Source organism: Syngnathus acus, chromosome 6 (assembly GCF_901709675.1).
Source record: "Syngnathus acus chromosome 6, fSynAcu1.2, whole genome shotgun sequence".
In the NCBI taxonomy this organism is placed as follows: domain Eukaryota; kingdom Metazoa; phylum Chordata; class Actinopteri; order Syngnathiformes; family Syngnathidae; genus Syngnathus; species Syngnathus acus.
The window spans coordinates 12,291,737-12,311,927 of NC_051092.1; the positions used below are offsets into that span (position 1 = coordinate 12,291,737).

The following is a 20,191-nucleotide window of genomic DNA, read 5'->3' on the forward strand; positions in this document are numbered from 1 at the left end:
AAATCTTTACTGTTGCATGATTGAAGGCTAACCACAGACACATTTTGGCTTACTCTGTGCACCCCCTGTTCTTCTTGGGTCCTGTAGAGGCCAACCTGGGCTCTGAAGACAGCTCGTTGTCCGATGCTCTGGTCCTGGACGATGAAGACTCCCAACTGACCGGGACCCCCAACTTCTCACCAATGGCGTCACCCCACAAAGGTCTCCCCCCGCGCCCGCCATCTCACAGTCGTCCCCCACCCCCGCAGTCCCTAGACGGGTTGCGGCACCTGCACTTCGGCCGCGCCGACTACGACAAATCGCCCATCAAGCCCAAAATGTGGAGCGAGTCATCGCTTGATGAGCCGTATGAAAAAGTCAAGAAGCGCTCGTCTCACTCGAGGTAGGAGTTAGGACTCGCCCGGTGTTTTGCAACCCTTAAGCCAAGGCACATATTTTCCAAAAGAAAAAGGTCACGGCATGGGACCCCAGATGATGATGCCTGTTAAAGTATTTTGTGTACAATTCATTCAAATAATACCTTTTCTCTATAGTCACAGAAGATTCCTGAGCTCTGGCAGCACAGAAGCAGGAGGTAGCAACTCTCTGCAAAGCAGCCCCATCAGGAGCCTCCCTCAGTGGAACTCTCAGTCCAGCATGCCGTCCACACCGGACCTGAGGACCCGGACGCCACACTATGTGCATTCCACCAGGTCTGTTCTTGACAACTTAACCTCTGTCTCTTTGGGCCAATTAAAAGATCTGACGTGATGGAACCTTGCGGTGTTTTGATGGTGGGGGCTCTTTGACAACTGTTTTTCCTGTAATGTCTAAGAATCCCAAATATTAACCCAAAGTGTTGTTTGCGTGCCCCACAGGTCAGTGGACATCAGTCCCACACGTCTGCACAGTCTCGCTCAGCACTTTAGAAACCGCAGCTCCAGTCTGGAATCCCAGGGAAAGCTCCTGATATCGGACCCAGATACGCACCCGCACGCCCTGGGCACGCTCGGAAGCCCGGATTTTTTCCTGGGCCCAACACGCAGTTCCAATGGCTCCGACCCGCTGGACGACTGTTCCTCCTGCACCAGCCAGAGCAGCTCCGAGCACTTCTACCCCGCCGGCGGGACCTTGGCGCCCAGTAGCAACCCCAACTACTCAACCCTCGGGGAGGACTCTCCCTCCAAAGCCAGGCAGCGGCAGCGGCACAGGTAAGACGAACGGAAGGCTACCAAGGGGACAGACTATATACATGCTCAAACAGCTTTCTAGATGTTGGGAAAGTTCTTTAATAGCTTTTCCCTTCTCTGTGATTGATCCACGTATTCCCTTCAGGTCCGCTGGTCACCTGGGGTCGTCCAACTCTGGCTCAATGCCAAACCTGGCAGCTAAGAACGGCTCGGTTAGCGGTTCGGGCGGCGGCGGTATCGGCGGTGGACACCACGGCGTCTACCTCCATAGCCAGAGCCAGCCGTCCTCCCAGTACCGCATCAAAGAGTACCCGCTGTACGTGGAGGGCAGCCCCAACCCGGTGGTGGTGCGCAGCCTGGAGAGCGACCAGGAGGGCCACTACAGCGTGAAGGCCCAGTTCAAGACCTCCAGCTCCTACACGGCCGGGGGACTCTACAAGGAGGCCTGGGGAGGGGAGGAGGGCGGCGAGGGCGGCGGGCGACTCACGCCGTCCCGCTCGCAAATCGTACGGACTCCATCGCTGGGGCGAGAGGGGAGCAGCGGAGGAGGCGGGAGGGCGGCTGTTTCGGAAGAACTGCGCTGCTGGTACCAGAGGTCGTCCGGGAGCCTGAAGGAGAGGAGTCACTCCCATTCGGGGTCCACCTCATCTGAAACAGGGTCACAGCAAGGCACGCTAGGACACGGGCGGGGCAGCAGGGTGGGAACGCTCGCCAAAGGCTCACCAGGTGCTCATCCTTTACTCGTGCTCATTTCATAATTATAATAATAGTATGCCGGTTGCCTGACTTTTCGTCAGGTACGCTCTCCGGCTTCCTTCGACTTTCCAAAAACATATTTCTTGGGTTAATTAAAGACGACACGTTCTTTTGTGGGGGGGGGGTGGGGGGTTTTGTCAATCAATTACAAAAATAATTGCCAATCAATTTGATAATCGATTTGTTGTCAATTAATTGCTGCTTCTCTGAATAAAGTGAACGAGTGCTACAGCTATCAAATATTTTTCAAACCGAATATTTTACTGATTATCCCGTTGTTTCTGTGTGTTATCGAATAAGAAAGGATTTTTATTTATTCTTAAGTTCAATTCTAGTGTCTGTGACTTAATGGTGACTGATGTACGCGTGATGATGAGGGATGTGGAGCTAAGTGTTAAATATGTGCCAGTGTTATCGATGTTCCTAACCGAGGGTCATTTTCCCCTCGTAGTCGCGTCCCCACACAGCCAGAGGAGTATGACGCCCTCCAGCGAGCATGCAGCCACGCCCCCCTGCAGTCCGCAGCACATCCTGAACTGGCAAAGCGGGTGAGACCCCCGGGACGCGCTCGGCATGTTTCACGCTGCTACTCCTTTGTCTCGCATTGCTGCTCTTTGGCTTCACAATTTGATTCACTCTGCAGCCTAACTTTGCTCCTCCTCACGGCTCTCCCTGCTCTACACTAACACAGCTTCCCTTTTGTGTGCGTGGGTGTGTGTGTGTGCTGTCTTCTGCTTTAGAGGCACAGCTGACAGCTCTCCCACTGAGGACCTCTGTCGGTCTCCTCTTCAGCCCAGCTCTGGTGTCTAGAGGTACTGTCCTTAGTCCAAGAACTCCCAACCCGAGCTATGCATTCTTTGTGGTGGTGGTAGCGTTTCTCTCTTTCTGGCTTCAACCTGTACTTATTCACTAATCTGCTTTCAAATTCCTCACGCTTTATGTTGACTCACTAACAAAGAGGTGTCCACTGTAAAGGAGACCGTAGACCTTTTCACATCACAGATCATTCCAGGTGTCATAACATCCCGTTCCCTAGCATGAAACAGTGTTTATTTGATCAAAATGGCCTTAAAAAGTTTTTTGGTGAGGTTTTGTCCCCCTTGGCCAGGGCAGCCGGCTCCATTTGGCCCAAATCCACTGGCACATTACTTTTCAAGATTCACTGTATTTCCTCCGTCTTACAATACGTTTTTGGCAAACGGGGCTGCTGCTGTGGCCACTGAGAACATCTAACCCCCGTTTTGTTGTTTTTCTGATGCCCATTTCGTTAGGTCGTTCACTGACAGCTGCTTCCTGGGCGGTCCATCCTGTTCCGAGCTGGCGGATGTGCAGTGGTACAGACGCGACAAGGCCAAACCTGGAACTCTGGTTTGAGACCTTCCCGAAAAGGCCTCCTCCCCCTTTTCACCGCATCCCTACTCACAACAGCTGTACGTGGCCCTCCCTCCATGCCACCGCACCCCCCTCTCCACTCGGGACGTGAGCTACGGAGCCCAGTGGATGTCAAAGAGAGCCCAGTCTTGTGTGTTTCAAGTTGTTCCCCCTGACCCAGAGGATTCCTGCTGGTTTTGAGCCACCAGTCCTAAAAACCCATACAAGTGTGTTGGGTTTCAGTATTCCCATTCATCTTTTATTTTTCCCTTGCATATTTATTATCAAACATGGAGAAGATGACTTTTCTTAAGAAGAAGGAAAAAAAAAACAATCTGGCAAAGATTTATGACAAAAATTCCCGTACCGGGTTTTAACCCACAGGCTGGATGGACTGGTCACCGGTCATCGAGGATAGAACGCAATCTGGACTTCAGCAATAACAAACAGTGTTGGATTTGTTCTCAGAAGAGAGACTGCCGACTGTGTCATGTGCAGAGGATTTGCAAATTTGATGCTTTTGCCTTCCGTTCTGAGCTCACGCTCATCATTTCCTATCCGTCGCTCCGATGGTTGCAAAATTAAGAGAATTTTCATGGTTCCAAAGTTTCCATGGGAATTAACAGGAATAAACCAGAAAGTTACAACATTGAAAATTGGCTCCTGTACTATTTGGTACTAAAATTTTATTTTGCATCGTTTTAACTAAAACAACCGTTTTGAACTGTCACGCAATGAAATTGGAAAATGTCTTTATTCTTTTGCATTGTGCTGCAGGCCAAAATAATTGCAATGACGAATGAATGAATTGTCCATCCGCCGCCACTCAAGTGAAGTAGAAAAAAGTGGAGCAACACAGGACTGTAAACTGTGACGCAAGTGGGCAAGGACAGTCACCTAAGGTATTTTGGATGGATGTCTGCTTGTGGTAAAACTAAAATGTTTCTATTTCTGCATTAATGTGATAGCTATTCTATTAAAGTCAACAATTGCAAGTTAATTCCCATGGAAATTCACCGGAAATATTCCAGAAATTTACCATGAATGAGACCCTCGTCACTTGGGTGTAGTCCCGCCTGGACACTCTTCAGTTTGGGATCTTTGCAGAGCAAGGCAGCTCTTGCTAATTGACACATGGCATGTGAACAAAAGTATTGGGACATACGGCCATTACAAATACAGGATGTAGTAGTTTCTCCACATCATCTATTTGAACCACGACTTAACTGGCGAAAAGTTTGACTTTGTTCATTTTTTTTCTTACTCAATACTTAGACTGTCTTCTTGGAAAAATATAATTTAATTTTCATGAGATTATAATTTAATCTCTTGCAATACAACTCTAATCTTGTAATATTTAAAAAAAAATCATCTTAAAATAAGATAAATATTTTTATATTAAAAATATTACTGCAATGTTGCATTGCGACATTTAATCTCAGAATATTATGTCAAAAAAACTATTCGTGTTGTGCTATAATTTTCTCTAGACAAAGTATAAATTTAATTTGGAAATATTAACTTTTCTTGAAAAAATATAATTTAATTTACATGAAACTAATATTGTTTTGTGAAATAAATACAAAATTAATCTCATAGTGTTATGAATTATTCATGACAAGATTTAACTTAATCCTCATGAATTTAAAAACAGTCTGTGGATTTTTTATTCTCTGGAGGGGAAAAAAAAAGCAACAATTAAAAGATTCACTATAACCATTTTATTCTGTTGGAATAGTCACATGTCCGTCACTCGGTCCTTTGTGGGAATCCAATGAAAATGACTGCAAAATCATCTATTTGAACCACCACTCAGTAAATTACTACTACTTACTAAACTAATGGCCTTCAACCCATCCGAGGTGTGTCCCAAGACTTGTGTCCATATAGTGCCTGTACACACATGCACACACACAAACAGTGAGGGTCAGAACACTTGAATTCATGGGTGCTACAATGCTTAGGTTTTTGGGGGTGCCAACCATAATGTGGTCACTGTTGGCCTTGAAAAATAGCAGCCACACAGATGAGCCAAAGTTCAGAAAGCACAATTTCACCTCCACTCACAGACATGTCATCAGGACTAAAGAAAAGCCATACAGCCAGGTACACACACAAAATTTTAACATCATTACTCATTTTTAACATGTGAGGGAGCTAGCGCACACCATGTGTTGCAGTACCAACGCTCACCTGTGAGAGGCAGCATGGAAATACAAAAGAACAAATTGTAACCTTAGCTGGTAACTCATAGGTAACTGCAGACTTCCATTCATTACCGTCAGAAAGGTCTTTTCTAGCATTGATTGGAAGTGGGGTAAATGCTCATATTTGGTCCGGATGTCAGTATGTGTGCGGTACACCCATTTACCAACGCACTTTTTTAATATTTACAATAGTTGGCCTTGATTGTTTTCTGGTCTGATCAGGGAAGAAAAATCACTCTTAACATACTTCTCATTACGGGATAACCCTCAGGATCGACTTTTAAGCACATCCGATGACTTTTTCCTGAAACTACTAAAATGCTGTTGAAATGCTCAAATTTGGTCCGATTGACAGCCTGTATGTACCCCTCTGGGCCCACCAACACAGATTATCCCTCAGGATAATCTTTCAGAAATAACTGACAATATCTGGACCTTTGTTGACTTTGATCAGAAAGGTGTGCAATGGAGGAAAAATACTCAAATTAGGTCTAACTGTTGGGATGTGCGTACCCTGCTTATCCCACATCACACGAGATAATCGGTCAGGATGATCATTGCCAGACTACTGATAATCAAGCAATTATGGCTTGAAATGGAAGGAATGAAAACGCTCAACTTGGCACGATTATCAGCATGTGTACAGTGCTTTACACAGGATTATCAATCAGGATAATCGTTTAGAGACACCCGATAATTAGGCCTTTGTTGACTTTGATCGGAAGGGAGTAAAAATACTCACATTTGGTCTGATTGTTTTTACACCCCGTGACCTGACACCACAGGTTAATTGTTTAGAGGCATCTTTTAATAAGGCCTTGACCGACGTTAATAATCACAAAGGTTTGGTCAGATTATCGGTATGTGCATAGTGAAGGAATTTTCCCGTACGTCACCACATACAACGGGACAGGGTTAGAAAAGCACAGCTCTCAGGACCGACCGCCAGCCAGCCTCGTGTTACATTTTGCACAACCGACCAACCACATCACTTTTGTTGCGTCAAGTCTCGATCTATGCTTATTTTCCTCACTTTCAGTCTCACGCCAACATCTACATGCTACCATTAGGGTCCCAAATTCAAAATATGTGCAAACGTCGCATTCCAATGCACCATTCTTTGCGCATGCCACTGAAGATGAAAGACACCCCCACCCTCAACGTAGTGTCGCCTTTAATGACCCTTGTGGAAACGTCAGAGTCTGGTGTGGTTCAGTGCAGCCTCCTTCTCCTGTTAATCTTGTGTCAAGCCATGCCAAAACAATTTCTACTCACTTGTTTTTTTAATGCTCTTAAAGAGGCTTGACATTGTTTTCTTAGGATTTTTAATATTCACGCTTTTCAACAATGTTCCCCTCACTGTTGTTGTTGTTTTTCTATCCCGGTGCTACACAAGTTGACATGATACCATTGCCCCATAGAGTCAGTCCAGTACGAGTTGATTTTAACACAAGCAAAGAAATAGAGCATGTAAATGTTAACATGAATACTTTCGATGTGCTGTAGGAATACAAGTGTGGAATTGATTATATATATAAAAAAAAAAGAACATTAACAATGATGATAACTGAATTCCACAGTTAATTTATTCTTTTCTAATACAAATTTGTATAGTAACTTTACATTTTTCAAAAAGCGTGCCGTTGGAAAAGTGGTGGAATTTTTTTTCAGAGACGTTGTCGCTGGTTCAGGAGATGAACACAAATAAATTATTGATGAATGTTTGCAAGGCTCCTGTCAGATTGTCACGATCTGTCTCCGTTCGTTTCCTTGTTTTAATGTTGCCATGGTTTCTGTTCGCGTCGCCCCTCCCCTCCTGTGTCTGCTCACAATCTATGTAATTGCCATCACCTGCCTCTCGTTACCTGTCTTGCATTTAAGTCCTGTCTGTCTCATGTCTTCTTGTTATTCTAGTTGCTTGTCTGTTCTCGTCTTGTTTTGTCTTTCTGTTCAGTTGGTCTCATCCCTAGTCGAGCATCTATAGCAGGGGTGTCCAAACTTTTTGCAAGGAGGGCCAGATTTAGTAACGTGAAGGGGCCCGGGGGCAATATTTTTGTTCGCTTCTCATCCGGGGGGGTGCTAATAGGACGTCAAACGCTGCGCGTTCGCTTCTCTTCCCGGGGGGGGGGGGGTGCTAATGGGACGTCAAACGCTGCGTGTTCGCTTCTCTTCCGGGGGGTGCTAATGGGACGTCAAACGCTGCGCGTTCGCTTCTCTTCCGGGGGGGGGGTTGCTAATGGGACGTCAAACGCTGCGCGTTCGCTTCTCTTCCGGGGGGGGGGGGTGCTAATGGGACGTCAAACGCTGCGCGTTCGCTTCTCTTCCGGGGGGTGGGGGGTTGGTGCTAATGGGACGTCAAACGCTTTGTGTGACGGGCTCCATCTAGTGTGGAAACTGAGAAGTGCAACAGAGTTGAGCTCAAGCTTATTGTGCGGGCCATATTCAATTATGTTTTCAGAATTTGCTGCGGGCCAATAAAAACTGGACCGCGGGCCGCAGTTGGCCCGCGGGCCGTAGTTTGGACACCCCTGATCTATAGTCTGTCTTTTGAGTTCGTTCAATAAACTCTGGTCCAAGCTGCATTTTGGTTGCCCAGCTCCATTCACTTCATGACAGAACAATCCGACCAATTCAGCGACCAGCGCTTGGACCAACCGTTGCCGGTTCCCGCAACTGCTGCATGGTCGCCACAGAGCTGGCCCGCCCCCGACCCAGTTCCGACGGCACGGATGCTGCGGGCGGCCGTCACCAGTTCCGGCGGCGCGGATCCAGCGGCCAACACCCAGTCGGCCTTCGGTGGTGTGTGACGTGCGGCCGCCACCCCATTGCCTCCCGCCCCTTTTGGACACCTTTTTGGTACTGTCACGATCCGTCTCCGTTCGTTTCCTTGTTCGCGTCGCCCCTCCCCTCCTGTGTGCTCACAATCTATGTAATTGCCGTCACCTGCCTCTCGTTACCTGTCTTGCATTTAAGTCCTGTCTGCGTGTCACTTCCCGTCGGATTGTTCTCGTCCCATCTCTTCTTGTGTCTAGTGTCCAGTCTGTTCAGTTTTAGTCTTGTCCCTAGTTGAGCCTCGAGTCTATATTTTGAGTTCTTCAATAAACCCTGGTCCAAGCTGCATTTGGTCGCCCAGCGCCAATCACTTCATGACAGATGTTTTTGCATTGAGTTTAATTCAATTATCCACTTGTGAATAATTAATGGATGTACTGATGGACGGTTTTTTGTTTGTTTTTTTATCCGCAGTGGTTCTTAACCTGGGTTCGATCAAACCCTAAAGGTTCAGTGAGTCAGTCTCAGGGGTTCGGCAGAGCCTCTTCTGCAGAGGACCTAATACACCTGATTTATCGTGTAAATTCGTGATGCATATCTGAACTAGCCTCGCAAAGGCAACAGCAGAAGTCATGCTGATTTGCCGGTATGTAGTAATTTGTTTTGAGTTCATTCATTGGTCATTCAATACAGCTATGAAATATTCTCACCCTTTTTGTTTTGTTCTTTGAACAATGGGATATTCAAGCACAGCTCATTTTGTGCACCAGTGAAAACATTGTCTTGAATTTGAAAAACAAAATATTTCATTTTTCACCAAAGAGGGGTTCAATAAATACGCATACAAAACTGGTGGGGTTCGGTACCTCCAACAAGGTGAAGAACCACTGTTCTAATGGTTACCATTTTTGTCTTCCTGTTCTCAGTTGCTCCCGCCACCAGCTGGAAAGTTAGACACGCATGGCGTGAGAAAGTAGCCTCCTTGAATTTATTTATTTTTTATTCACTCATGTTTAAGTGTGTGTTTTGTGTGAGTCTGTGTGTATATGGTATTGCCATACGGTTCAAGTGAAATCTTGTGTTTAAGAGGCGTCCACGGTGTGTCCGAACGATGTCATCAGTTGCGTATTTTTCTTCTTAGTGGGCGCACACAAAAAAATGGTGTTGAATTTACTCAATGATACATCCAGATAATTCTGTTGTGTGCAAGCACTTGACAAAATAAAATTGAATTCTAACGTCACAAAAAAAGTAAAAGAAAGATTATACTATAGTACATATACTATACTATACTATAGTACATATACGTTGTACTTCTATGAGCTTTTTACGCCTCTGTTGCAATGGCGCCATCTGTTGGTCTTATTGCGTGTCACAGCGGGAGCGATTGGATGAACAGACAATCTTAAGTATGAAAGGCAACATTTATAGTAAACATTTAACTTGAATAAGTAGTAGAGTAGAGGCCGAGATGATAGTGTTCAGTTTGTCATTTGCTACGTTCCATGAGACTATTCATGTGTCGGTCTGATGCAAATGTATGGCTCCACATCCGTGCAGCTCGCAGTTGCCCAAAGTCCATCTTAAAGAAATAAATGTCTAAGTATAGCAATATTATGTTCTTGGCAAACTTTGATCACTGAGTTTACTTACCATCCTCATCGAGCACTACGCAGTCACCAGTGCTGCTGTCTGGCTCGCTATTTGTAGTGTCAAAGTTAAGGAAAGTATTGTCTGAACCATCAGTCCATTCGTAGGTATCAGGCTGGAAAACAAGTCACAAGTATGATATGAATGAGTTAAGTGTCAAGATTACGACTGCTTGGAATTGAATGTGCTGTTGGTTGGTCGCCATCTAGATTATGTTCTTTGAATCCTACAATATTATGAGTCAACTTGGAGTTTGGGTTTGCAGGTGACTGAAGTGTTAATAAGTCTGTATAAGTTACTTTAAAGTGGGTTTATTCACAAAATTGAGCTGAAGTGCTCATTCCGCTTGTGTGACGTGTAACGTCAACCTAGATGGACGTGTTCTACTAGTTTCAAATGTCCCAACCTTGCAATGCGGACGAGGCACACCTCAACAACTCTTTCCTACAACATGGTGGCAAGATTGATTCTGAAGGACACCTTCCATTTCTATGTGGCAAAAATGCCACTGCCAAACATAAGTGCTGGGATTCAATCCGAAATGTATTGATGAATATTTTACCGTCGCTGTATCACTGAGTCCGATCCAGACTACGTCAGTATTACCACCCGCTATGGCCAGTTCCTGAACGAATACATTTTCCAGGTCATTCTGGATGGAAACCAAATTCCCACCGAGAATGGTGCAGACTTCCTGATACAAAAAGAGAAACACATTTGATTTCACTTATTTAGATCCGCCAGATACGCAGATTTGACTCTCAGCCAAAATGTTGAATCAACAGGCGAGGACTTCTCTGATTGTAAGAGCGGAAAACTGGTTAAGAACTACAGTAGAAGGATTTCTTTCCATACCTGTGCATCGTCAAAGGTCCTTCCTTCATCTAGGTAGATGTAACAGTTACAGTTGAACTGACTCCAGTGTGGCGGACAGTTATTTACTGCGACACAATTGTCGATTCAGGAAGAAAATAAAAAATGTCAGTCAAATCAGATGTAACAAAACTAAGAAATTGTTCATTGAGTTATATACTGTAACTACTTACTTTGCTTATGGAATAGAATGAAAGACGACTGTAAAAAATAAGAAGCACATTTTTAGAATTAGACTGCAGAACAATGACGACAGAAATACATCATCGTGTTTAATTTCAGTCAGCGTGTTAGATTAGGACTTACGCCTCCAGTCAGCAGTCCGCAGATCACACAAAGGAGGCTCAAGAAGCGAAGAGAAAAGGCCATCTGCGCAATGAAAGAAAAACACGGCATGTTTCTAACCATAAAATATCAGTATTACATTTAAATCTTATCATGTGGGTGAGGGGGAAGGAATTACAGTGGGAAAACCCCCCCACATGGAATTGAGTTTCAAAATCAGGATGGAAAATTGTGCGAAGTTACCTTTGCAGTCAAGATGCGTCTGATTGAGAAAGACAACGAGCAGCGTAATATATATTCACTTGACAGAATTGGAATGTTGAATGTTTAGGTTGTCAAAGTCGCATGACACAAGAGAAGTATAATTTGTCGACAAACTATGAAGCACAATACTTTCCATCACTGCTATTATTTCTTTGCAATACAGGTTTTGGACTAAAGTGAGTCACTGCAAAAAAAAACAAGTTTTGGCCACTTTAAAGTTACATTTATGGCATATAGCAGTTCCGACACTTGGCAGAAATGTTTAAAAAACAAAACAAAAAAACAGTATACTTTTCATTTTACTCTCACCATATTTAATTGAAATGACAATGGAATATCCACGGAGGAAACATATGTAACATATGTAACTCAAGCAGGGGTGTCAAACTCATTTTTGTCGAGGGCCGCATCATAATCATAGTTTCCTTCAGAGGGCCATTATGATATACAGTATAAGCTACACAACAAACTGATGAATAACAACAGTTTGGAAATCAGAGACGAGTAAAAACAGATATTTGAAAAAGATGCATGATAATAAAACTTGATCAATATCTCTATTTTTTAAAAGTGAAGACAATTTGCAATTTTAGTATTGACACAAGTTGATGCACAATTTGTCTTTGCGGGCCACATAAAATGATGTGGTGGGCCGTATCTGGCCCCCGGGCCTTGAGTTTGACACCTGTGCTCTAAAGTATGTATTCAGACTGGTTTATCAGGAAGATGTCAACATTTGTTTTTTGAGTATGGTCCTATGCATTAAGGAGGAGATTTGCAAGCAGCTAAAAAGTTTACCAAAAAACAAGTACGTATATAACAGTTTGTTCTACAATTGTTGTGTTTGGTGCATTGTTGTTGATTTTTTAACAAAATCCTCAATGATTTTTATATATTATAAGGGCCAGAGCAGCAAAAATACAAAATAAAATGAAATAAAATTAAAATTGAAATCCTTTTAAATTGTTTTATCAACCATAATCTAAGAGGAAAAAAACAATTGTGATTAATCCAATTTTTTAGCCCAAAATGCTGATGTTTTTTGTTTGTTTTTTACAATGATGCACAGGTTGTTAAATTCTTTATATTCGACTTAATTATGATATTACTGTATTATGTGCACAATGTTAGAAAGTGACTTATTGAAAAACACAAAATGTGCAAAGACAACAACTTGAGATGGGATGGATGGTCGGACGGACGAACAGATCGACCATCACACTGAGTCCACGAGCTCCAGTAAAGGCCCAGTGTCTCCATCTGGTTCCTGTTGTATAGACAATGATGAGTCACATTTTGCTTCTTGGACCAGAAGTGACACAAGGAAACAGCTGACCTGTGAGACACGGTCATACCCACGAACATGGGCTGTCGTACTCCCGTAGCGCTGGAGGCCTCTCCACGACAACAAGACGATATAGAGGGACAGTATCAGACACAGCAAAGTGAACGCTACTGCACTGCCCTTAGCCAGGTATGAGCCGACAAGCTGAGAAGAGGAAGTAGTGAACAGTACGTTGACTTTTACAGTACAGCACAGTCATAGCTCAAGACATCTAGGGACTCACTTGTTTTCTTGTATTGAGCGTAGGTGGCCGCTGAGACGAGATGCAGTACCCTAACAGCAGGCTAGAACCAATCAGCAAGCAGAGGAGGTGAACACTCAAAAGGATAATGATCTGTGTAGAGCAAGGTTATTATAGAAAAGATTGAAAAAAACATTTTCGGTGATGCAAATGTGACATGACCAGCATCAGAAACCAGGTGATTGGTCGCTACCCGAGCACTTAGCACGTGATGTCATTTGCAGTCAACAGCAAGTGGCAAAAAACACGTTAAATACACATGAAAAATAATGAACTTATCAAATTGATTCCAGATACAATATTAAACATTTTCCTGTTGAAAATGGCTAAAGTGCACGACTCCTTTAATATTTGAATTCATACGATTAATAAGTAAATTGAGTTATGAGCTTGGAACAAATTAAACACGTGAATCAACACAGGGTTGTTTATGATATGATAGAGGTCGTATTGTTTTAATCAAACGCTTGCCTTGAGTTTATTGGCCTTCCTCTGAACTTCTACTGCCACACATCCAGCAGCCATGAACTGTAACAACAGCAACAAACGAGATTGTTCATGTGTGTCAAACGGTTAGCATGATCTGACGCTGACTCACAAGGATGCTGGACCACACCGGCATCGTCATGGCAACGGAGCAGTCGTAGCTTACGCATGCATGGCACACGGCGGTCAACACGCAGACGGCGCCGCTCAAGAACTGCACCACCTATGTGCAAACAACAGTGGTCCAGTAGGACAATGGAGAGACTGAACGAAAAGTTGCATTTTGGAAATCAAATGCATCTGCCTGGGATGTGCCCTACTGCTTTTTTTACATGATCACGTGATGAAAAGTAGATTAAAGAAAGTGGTGAGCAAAACAGTCACTCAGTAGTACGAGAATGAGAAATATTTTTTTTCTTTAATCGTATCATCGTATTTGTTTTGATTTGTTGCACCACAAATCAGGAGCGACTCACCCCGCTGACCAGCAGCCTGGTGTTGACCACTGAAGAGAACCAACGATGAATCCTGGCGTGGTGCAGGTTCTGCTGCTCAGTGAGCCTCGTCTGTGGGCGCTCTTTGAAGAACACCTGGTACAGACCCTCTTGGAACATGTTCTCACTCATCTGCTATGCAGACCAGAAACGTCAAGACCATGTCTGCAGCATGGTAAGCTTTTCAACACAACTTCCAAGTGGCAGAAGCTCAAGCATTGAAGCGTTTTTGCCATTGTTTTCAGTTCAGGTCAGCCGCAGCCACTCACGGTTTGCAATCCGAAAGTAACTTAAAAGATTTTCATTCTGCTGAATGCATACCTTCAATAAGAAATGTGAAGACTCACTCGGTTGCTTCTCAAGACTGCGAAGCAGGCCCAAGTTCAAAGTTCACTTCTCAGCAGGTTAAGGTAAGCAAGGTTAAAGTCCACCCAAGAGGAAATGATTCCACTGGTTTTTTTTTACTTTCACTTTATATTCTATGTCTTTTTAAAGGTAAAACCTCAGTGGCCTGGAAAAATATGCATGGATATTTTTAGTAATGTGACTATTTTTTATTGTTACTTATTTTAGATGGTTAATGTCCTTGGATGTTTTATGATGCTTGAGCTTTTGCTTTCTGTATTGTTTGCCATTAAGTGTTGACATTTCTGCAAATGCTGTATCCTCTCAGGTTTTTTTTCTTTCCACTGAGTAGTTGTGCTTTATATTTTCATAGTGGATAACCTCTTTATATTTGAGTGACATCACTGCTTCACAAAATGTGACAATCCCTCTCGTGGTGGCTTTGCGCGGATGTCGTTCGTTCACAGACCAGACACAGTGGGAGTGAACTTCTGCTCCGGAGGGAATCTAAAGCCTCTTCAGAATTCACAAATAAAAAGTGACCACATTTTTAAGAAACCGTCAACAGACCAGCACACAACACATCTTTACATCATATACATCTTTTATTCTTCCCTTCAATGACTGTAAAGTCAAATTATACAGTGACACAGAGGAGAGAATATTTACATTCAAGTGTAAAACATGGATTGTCGACTGAGTCACAGTTTTGCCATCATAGAAATGAGATTCACGATGGAAGAAAAACAGGCAATCAAAACTATCATTGTGCGCATTGTTCTCAACATGTGACACGCTGCAAATAAAAAAGCCCCATATAGCTACAGTAGAAAAAAATCATTTAATGTCCATTTGTAAAATGTAATCTGGCCACTTCTTCACATTATCTGAGCTTGACCTGATATGATACATTCTGAAACATAAAGCCTGTCAAGTATCAATACCAGTAGCAGTTTGTGCATTTGGTCCCAGGGTCTTCAATATTAAATGCATGAATTAAATCGATATGAAAATATTAAAATATTTTTGCTTTATCACATACATACATTTAAACATTAAGATCTGGCATTGTGTCTCAACGTATTTGAACACTCAATCCCATTAACTCGAACCTTTCTGGCAATTTAAATAAAGCGTAAACAAGTGAGCCACATGAAACGACTTAATCACATAGGCTAGCCTTTGATTTTGATTGTCTGTTGAATATTTTCAGCCCTAACAGAGTGTGTCAAAGAAACACAACCCTGTTACTCATATAATCAGAAACTTACATACTGTATTTATCTTTTGTTTTTTTATGACGTAGCTAAGTTTGTGCTTGACTAGTTAGCATATCAGGCAGCATTTCATCTTGAGCAAAACAGCAGCAATTTGTAACCCTTGCAATCCTGCTACTATGTACAGTAACAATAAAATTAAAATTGTAGTAAAATAAATGGAACTTTAATTGAAAAGGATTTATTCAGAAATATTTTTTAATGTGTTTCTGTGGCTTACGTATCTCAAAGCGCTGTGCTAAACACAGTATATGACAAATTAAATATCTCACTAAAAAAAATGCACTGTTGATGGTTGAGCTAGATACATTTTCTTGAGGAAGAAAAATATTGAATGAATGGTCTTTTTTAAAATATATATATTTTAAATAATAACTTTATAGAAATGCTATTTTAATTGTTTTTGCCAACTCTTGAATGACCCATAGGCTGAAATCTGATTGGACCAAAAAACATCTCATCTAAAAATGAAAGATGCGCTCCAAAATGAAGACAAAAGATAAATTAATACAATTTGATTAGACCAGTCTTAGAATTCAAGTGTCCTTCTGTTGAAAACATCACGCCACCCATCAATCAATCTGCGTGTTCAGATACACCACAATGGCCGTGATGTCGTCACGGTACATGCGAGCCAGGTCCTGCGGCAGGGCCAGCATGGACGCCAGCTTCTCGTGGCACAGCTCGCCGTACTCACCGGTGCCCAGGGCGTGCCGGATGAGGTGCGTGGCGGCGTTAGCGTCAGAGGCGGGTGAGGCGCGGGCCTGGCGCTTGAGAAGGAGCTGATGCAGCTGGCCCAACTTCAGCTGACGTTCCGACTGAGAGATGGGAGACTGGGGGATGACATTTAGGGAGGTTTGTGTTTTGTTGTTCAAACAATGGAGGCATCACTGATTAATATGCTTGATTTTAGAACATTAGAATCTTTGTTGGTTGTTTATATCGGCGGCTGGAAAAGCTTATCTAAAGGCATCCATCTTGTGACCATGCACACCTGCAGGTGAAGGCCGCTCAGGTGCTCGCCAACCAGCCGCACAGCGTCCTGGCTCCTCAGCTCGTCCCACAGGCCATCGGTGGCCAGGATCAGGAAGCGGTCCTGTGGCCTCACTTTGTGGTATGTCACCTCCGGAGTCGCGTCGAGGTACGGTGGCGTCAGGTAGTTGGGCAGCGTGTAGTGGTAGAGGTTGAGCGAGTCGGGGTGGACGTCGGACTCCAGGCTAGCTAGGATGCTCCGTTGCAACTCATGGCTCCACTTGAACCTCACATCCCCAAATGCTCGCGAGGGCATCAAAACCTGATGATGCACCCCCCCCCCAAAAAAAGATGCAATTTTATTCAAAGCTGGATATGACGTTAAAATGGTGCCAAATTATTTTATTCAGAAAAGTCAGATTACCAGTTTTAGTTATTTTTCTCCTTCACCAAACAAGCTTTTACTTTTCTGCTGTTAGGTTTGATACCAAAGGGAAGAAAATCTCTTCAAAAATCTTTCTGACTTAGAAGCACACATCACTCAGAGGGAAAAAGTTTTTAACTCATTAAAGACTGCTTTTGAAATGGAAAAAATGGACATCATATCTGCTTTCCACCATGCTATGTTCAAGAATGTGAAACCATAAAAAATTGCAAAATAGCAATGGCACAAGTGATGGACCGAGTGCACTTTACCCAATTGCTAATTTGGCAACATTGACTATGCTTTGGTAAACTAAAAGTGTGCTCAAAATAATAGTAGTAAATTAATGTATGCAAAGCTCAAAATATTTATATTGTACTCTATTTGTTTTTTCCATTTCTTAATGAAGAAAATGGCGATTGGGTTACTCAAAACGATGGCAGTTTTTTAAGCACAAGCAACTCTGGAAGTACCCCCCTCCCAAAAATCATCACTCACCCCTAAAATTCTGTCATCCGTGACCACAGTCTGCCTTTCTGAGGGTGGGTGTTGGGCCCTGATGCGCTCTAGCTCAGCCTGATTCTGGCAATTGTGGTCCTGAGAAAGAGGCACAGCGGTCCATGTGCCGTCGGCTTCCTGAACGCCCAACACTGCTCTGCAGTCGCCAGCGTTCGCCACATGGATGCCCTTCGGGCCGACGTGAGCAACACAGGCTGTAGACCCGGCGAAGGCAACCTGGAAGCAATCATACATTAGCCCAGCACAATGGTGTCACATTCATTTTTACAGTGCATAGACTTAATTAGGTTTTCTGTTATGATGTGTTCAAAAATATACAATGAAATATACGTGAAAAATGATCAATTTAAGGGGAAAAAAACTGCAAAATGAATGCAACCAGATTTACAAGTCTTGAAAATGTAAATACCAGAAGGTATTTAAAAAAAAGAGTGGCGCAGGCTGCCCACTATGTCAGCCATGGGCCATACTGTGACCAAACCTATAAATATTAGGACGCTACCTGGATGGCAGTGCTTTTCATCAAGTCATTGGACAGAGGAACTTGAGCCTCTAAGGAGATGTCGGCATCCAGACGCTTGAAGGCATAATGCATGGCATCTGAAGGGCTGGGGGCAAAAAAGACAATACCTCCTGTCTGGATGTCATATCTGTATCTACTGTAACTCTCTCTCAATCAATTAAGGTTTGTAATCTAGTATTTGTGTTAAGGAGACATTGAGCACATACCACATGCCTTCCTCATGTTCGTGGCTGTCCAGAAGCTCCTGCCAGAAGACTCGGAGGTGGTGGATGTAGAGTGAAGCCGAGTCGCGGTAATTAAAGTCGGTGTGGTGCTTATACCAGCGCAAGACGGGCGGGACGGGCCTGCCGCGTTCCATGCACGTCTCCAGCTCCTCCAGACTGCCCTTGGGCATCATGGCGATGGTGATGTAGTACAGAAGGCGCTCACTGACCGCCTGCGCGCAAGCCCAGCCACCATGGCCATCGAAGATGCCAAAGAGTGTGCCCTTTGCCTAGGGAGAGGCATTCCCTCCTTACAACTTAAGCGAGGTGCACAAATGAAGACAATCTAGACATATCTCAGCTATTTCACTCTGTTTGGATCAAAGTTAGCAATGACTCTTATGTTTCTATGGAATTAGCCCAAGTGAAAATCCTGTAGTTAGGTGTGTTAATTTTTTCCCTACCTCTCAAAACGAAAAAGGTCAGGCAGACAATTGTAAAGTTTAAACTTGCTTAATGTTTTTGATAGCAAACCCTTAAAGGTTGGATCAACACAGAGTTTGACCGAGCCACTGAATTAACCTTTAGACATGGTATGGTCCGGGTCAATTTTGACCCAGACCAAGAATATCCTCACGTGTCAAACTACAATCTACAGATAAGTCGCACTGTTGGAGAGGTGTCCACCATTTAATAAGACAACAGGAATTCAAAGTGGCACGGAAATAAAATACCTGCAAACAGGTGGCTGCGCTGCGGCGGTCTTCATTAGGCGTATTGGCGGCTAAATAGTTGCTCTCAAACCTTCGCACAAGGCTGAGCCCTCGGACATCAAACTCTGGCACAATCACACTCTGCAACACAGGTGAAAAAAGCTGGAATGGAAATTCACCAATTCACAGTACTTTTTCCTCAACATTATCGAATGCATCAAAACAGTCTCTGCTAACCGATTCATTGCAATTAAAAGAAATATTTGAATTTAAAAACAAGCTTTCTAGGCGATAAATGAACAAAAACAAAAAAACCATGTCATGTCAATTAGACAAATCAGTAAGTTGTGCAGTATCTGGGAGTCAAGGTGACAGCAGAGTTGATCCCCAGTGTATCTACAGTGTTACCTGCTCATTTGCTCGAAGTATACTGTCGATCTGCATTCGACTGGGCTGAAAGTCAAAATCCTGATGTGTTGACAGCTGACGTCCACTTTGAGTAGTCAACGGAACACATGTGCACAACTTGTGCTCACTTCTTCTGATCGACAGATTCCAGCAGGACGAAGAGTGACGATGCTGGTGTGCTTGCTTGGGGAACACTGCGGGAGGGCGATACTGAGGAGACACCCCCCAAAACATCCCTCGTTAAAATGAACAATTGAGTATTGAGTCAAAAAGACGAAATAAGTACCTGTAGTGCATTTGGGATGTCGCTGCCTCTTCTTGACGCTCGTTCAATGATGCTGGCGTACGAACGCCTCAACATTTCTTATAACGTTAAAGCAATTGTTAACTTAACCAATAGTTTGCCTGCGTATAGATAGCAAAAGGGGAGCGTTAGGTACGCGCAACGAAATTAGCCGAAAGGTGAAATCATATTTGTTTTGTTATCTATACAGGTTACACGGGCTAACGTTAGCGTCGCGTGCTAGTTCAGCGTAATCACGACTTTTGTATTATTTAAAACTCAAACCAGAGCGTCGTTATATGAATTATAAAATACGGCGCAAATAAATAAGTTGTCACGTATTAAAACACACACAAGGGGGTTTAGTAAAGTCGTGAACAGAGGGATGTCAAGAACAGCTAAGGCACGTGACTATGACGTAAAATAATCGTCACAGATGACGTATGTTCCGGGCGGAAATTGTTGAATTTTGTAATATGAAGAACTAGTTCAAATTCTAAATATGTACATCTGAATTGACTGTATGAAAATAGCACAATTAATAAGTGGATGATTGGGTAATCACCGTGGATTAAATGAAGATAAATTAATTAAAAAAAAAAAAAAAAAGG

At 43.4% G+C, this 20,191-nt stretch overlaps 4 protein-coding genes and 1 long non-coding RNA gene across 15 annotated transcripts in view; 2 read left to right on the plus strand and 3 right to left on the minus strand.

Annotated features, from left to right (window-relative positions):
• Nucleotides 1-7,227, plus strand: part of frmd4a (FERM domain containing 4A) — an 88,795-nt gene extending 81,568 nt beyond the window's left edge. For 8 of the 10 annotated variants that reach the window (XM_037253329.1, XM_037253330.1, XM_037253327.1 and 5 more), the window contains 6 exons: nucleotides 88-382; nucleotides 534-692; nucleotides 858-1,190; nucleotides 1,315-1,895; nucleotides 2,377-2,473; nucleotides 3,197-7,227. In XM_037253329.1, the coding sequence (XP_037109224.1) occupies nucleotides 88-382; nucleotides 534-692; nucleotides 858-1,190; nucleotides 1,315-1,895; nucleotides 2,377-2,473; nucleotides 3,197-3,299 (1,568 nt within the window). In that variant the 3' untranslated portion in view covers nucleotides 3,300-7,227. Of the gene's footprint in view, nucleotides 1-87; nucleotides 383-533; nucleotides 693-857; nucleotides 1,191-1,314; nucleotides 1,896-2,376; nucleotides 2,474-2,665; nucleotides 2,738-3,196 lie in introns of all 10 variants that reach the window. The other 2 variants (XM_037253328.1, XM_037253332.1) reach the window with 1 other exon arrangement.
• A 1,852-nt stretch (nucleotides 7,228-9,079) lies between these two features.
• LOC119123944 (snaclec bothroinsularin subunit beta-like) lies at nucleotides 9,080-11,453 on the minus strand. Its single transcript, XM_037253369.1, has 7 exons — nucleotides 11,327-11,453; nucleotides 11,105-11,167; nucleotides 10,972-10,999; nucleotides 10,781-10,866; nucleotides 10,488-10,619; nucleotides 9,929-10,040; nucleotides 9,080-9,857 (listed from the first exon to the last, which is right to left on the minus strand). The coding sequence occupies exons 2-7, from the start codon at nucleotides 11,165-11,167 to the stop codon at nucleotides 9,787-9,789; spliced, it is 492 nt and encodes a 163-aa protein (XP_037109264.1). The 5' UTR covers nucleotides 11,327-11,453; the 3' UTR covers nucleotides 9,080-9,786.
• A 935-nt stretch (nucleotides 11,454-12,388) lies between these two features.
• On the minus strand, nucleotides 12,389-14,339 carry si:dkey-30c15.13 (uncharacterized protein LOC558731 homolog). Of its 2 annotated transcripts, none has more exons than XM_037253355.1 (7): nucleotides 14,235-14,339; nucleotides 13,896-14,045; nucleotides 13,532-13,642; nucleotides 13,405-13,461; nucleotides 12,916-13,026; nucleotides 12,684-12,836; nucleotides 12,389-12,614 (listed from the first exon to the last, which is right to left on the minus strand). In XM_037253355.1, the coding sequence occupies exons 2-7, from the start codon at nucleotides 14,043-14,045 to the stop codon at nucleotides 12,564-12,566; spliced, it is 633 nt and encodes a 210-aa protein (XP_037109250.1). In that variant the 5' UTR covers nucleotides 14,235-14,339; the 3' UTR covers nucleotides 12,389-12,563. The 2 variants fall into 2 exon arrangements, with proteins under 2 accessions (XP_037109250.1, XP_037109251.1); XM_037253356.1 differs by having other exon boundaries at nucleotides 13,896-14,048; nucleotides 14,235-14,324.
• On the plus strand, nucleotides 12,747-14,251 carry LOC119123951. Its single transcript, XR_005098146.1, has 4 exons — nucleotides 12,747-12,859; nucleotides 12,939-13,002; nucleotides 13,885-14,088; nucleotides 14,159-14,251. It is a non-coding gene; the product is annotated as an uncharacterized LOC119123951 (long non-coding RNA).
• A 741-nt stretch (nucleotides 14,340-15,080) lies between the features above and the next one.
• pdp2 (putative pyruvate dehydrogenase phosphatase isoenzyme 2) lies at nucleotides 15,081-19,972 on the minus strand. The gene is made up of 8 exons (XM_037253348.1): nucleotides 19,584-19,972; nucleotides 19,298-19,507; nucleotides 18,911-19,030; nucleotides 18,180-18,466; nucleotides 17,953-18,058; nucleotides 17,430-17,666; nucleotides 16,530-16,829; nucleotides 15,081-16,368 (listed from the first exon to the last, which is right to left on the minus strand). The coding sequence occupies exons 1-8, from the start codon at nucleotides 19,656-19,658 to the stop codon at nucleotides 16,108-16,110; spliced, it is 1,596 nt and encodes a 531-aa protein (XP_037109243.1). The 5' UTR covers nucleotides 19,659-19,972; the 3' UTR covers nucleotides 15,081-16,107.
• Nucleotides 19,973-20,191: the final 219 nt, after the last annotated feature.

Bases quoted from the DNA above. Each gene is read 5' to 3' on its own strand.
- LOC119123944 (XM_037253369.1), bottom strand. From the start codon at position 11,167: ATGGCCTTTTCTCTTCGCTTCTTGAGCCTCCTTTGTGTGATCTGCGGA. The intron at 11,000-11,104 runs GTAAGTCCTAAT...TATTTTTTACAG, and splicing joins GCGGACTGCTGACTGGAGGC to TCGTCTTTCATTCTATTCCA. The intron at 10,867-10,971 runs GTAAGTAGTTAC...ATTGTGTCGCAG, and splicing joins CATTCTATTCCATAAGCAAA to TAAATAACTGTCCGCCACAC.
- si:dkey-30c15.13 (XM_037253355.1), bottom strand. From the start codon at position 14,045: ATGAGTGAGAACATGTTCCAAGAGGGTCTGTACCAGGTGTTCTTCAAA. The intron at 13,462-13,531 runs GTGAGTCAGCGT...CTGTTGTTACAG, and splicing joins CGGTGTGGTCCAGCATCCTT to TTCATGGCTGCTGGATGTGT. The intron at 12,615-12,683 runs GTCAGCTGTTTC...TCTATACAACAG, and splicing joins GGTATGACCGTGTCTCACAG to GAACCAGATGGAGACACTGG.
- pdp2 (XM_037253348.1), bottom strand. From the start codon at position 19,658: ATGTTGAGGCGTTCGTACGCCAGCATCATTGAACGAGCGTCAAGAAGA. The intron at 19,508-19,583 runs GTACTTATTTCG...GTGTCTCCTCAG, and splicing joins ACATCCCAAATGCACTACAG to TATCGCCCTCCCGCAGTGTT. The intron at 16,830-17,429 runs GTGAGTGATGAT...GTGCATCATCAG, and splicing joins CGGATGACAGAATTTTAGGG to GTTTTGATGCCCTCGCGAGC.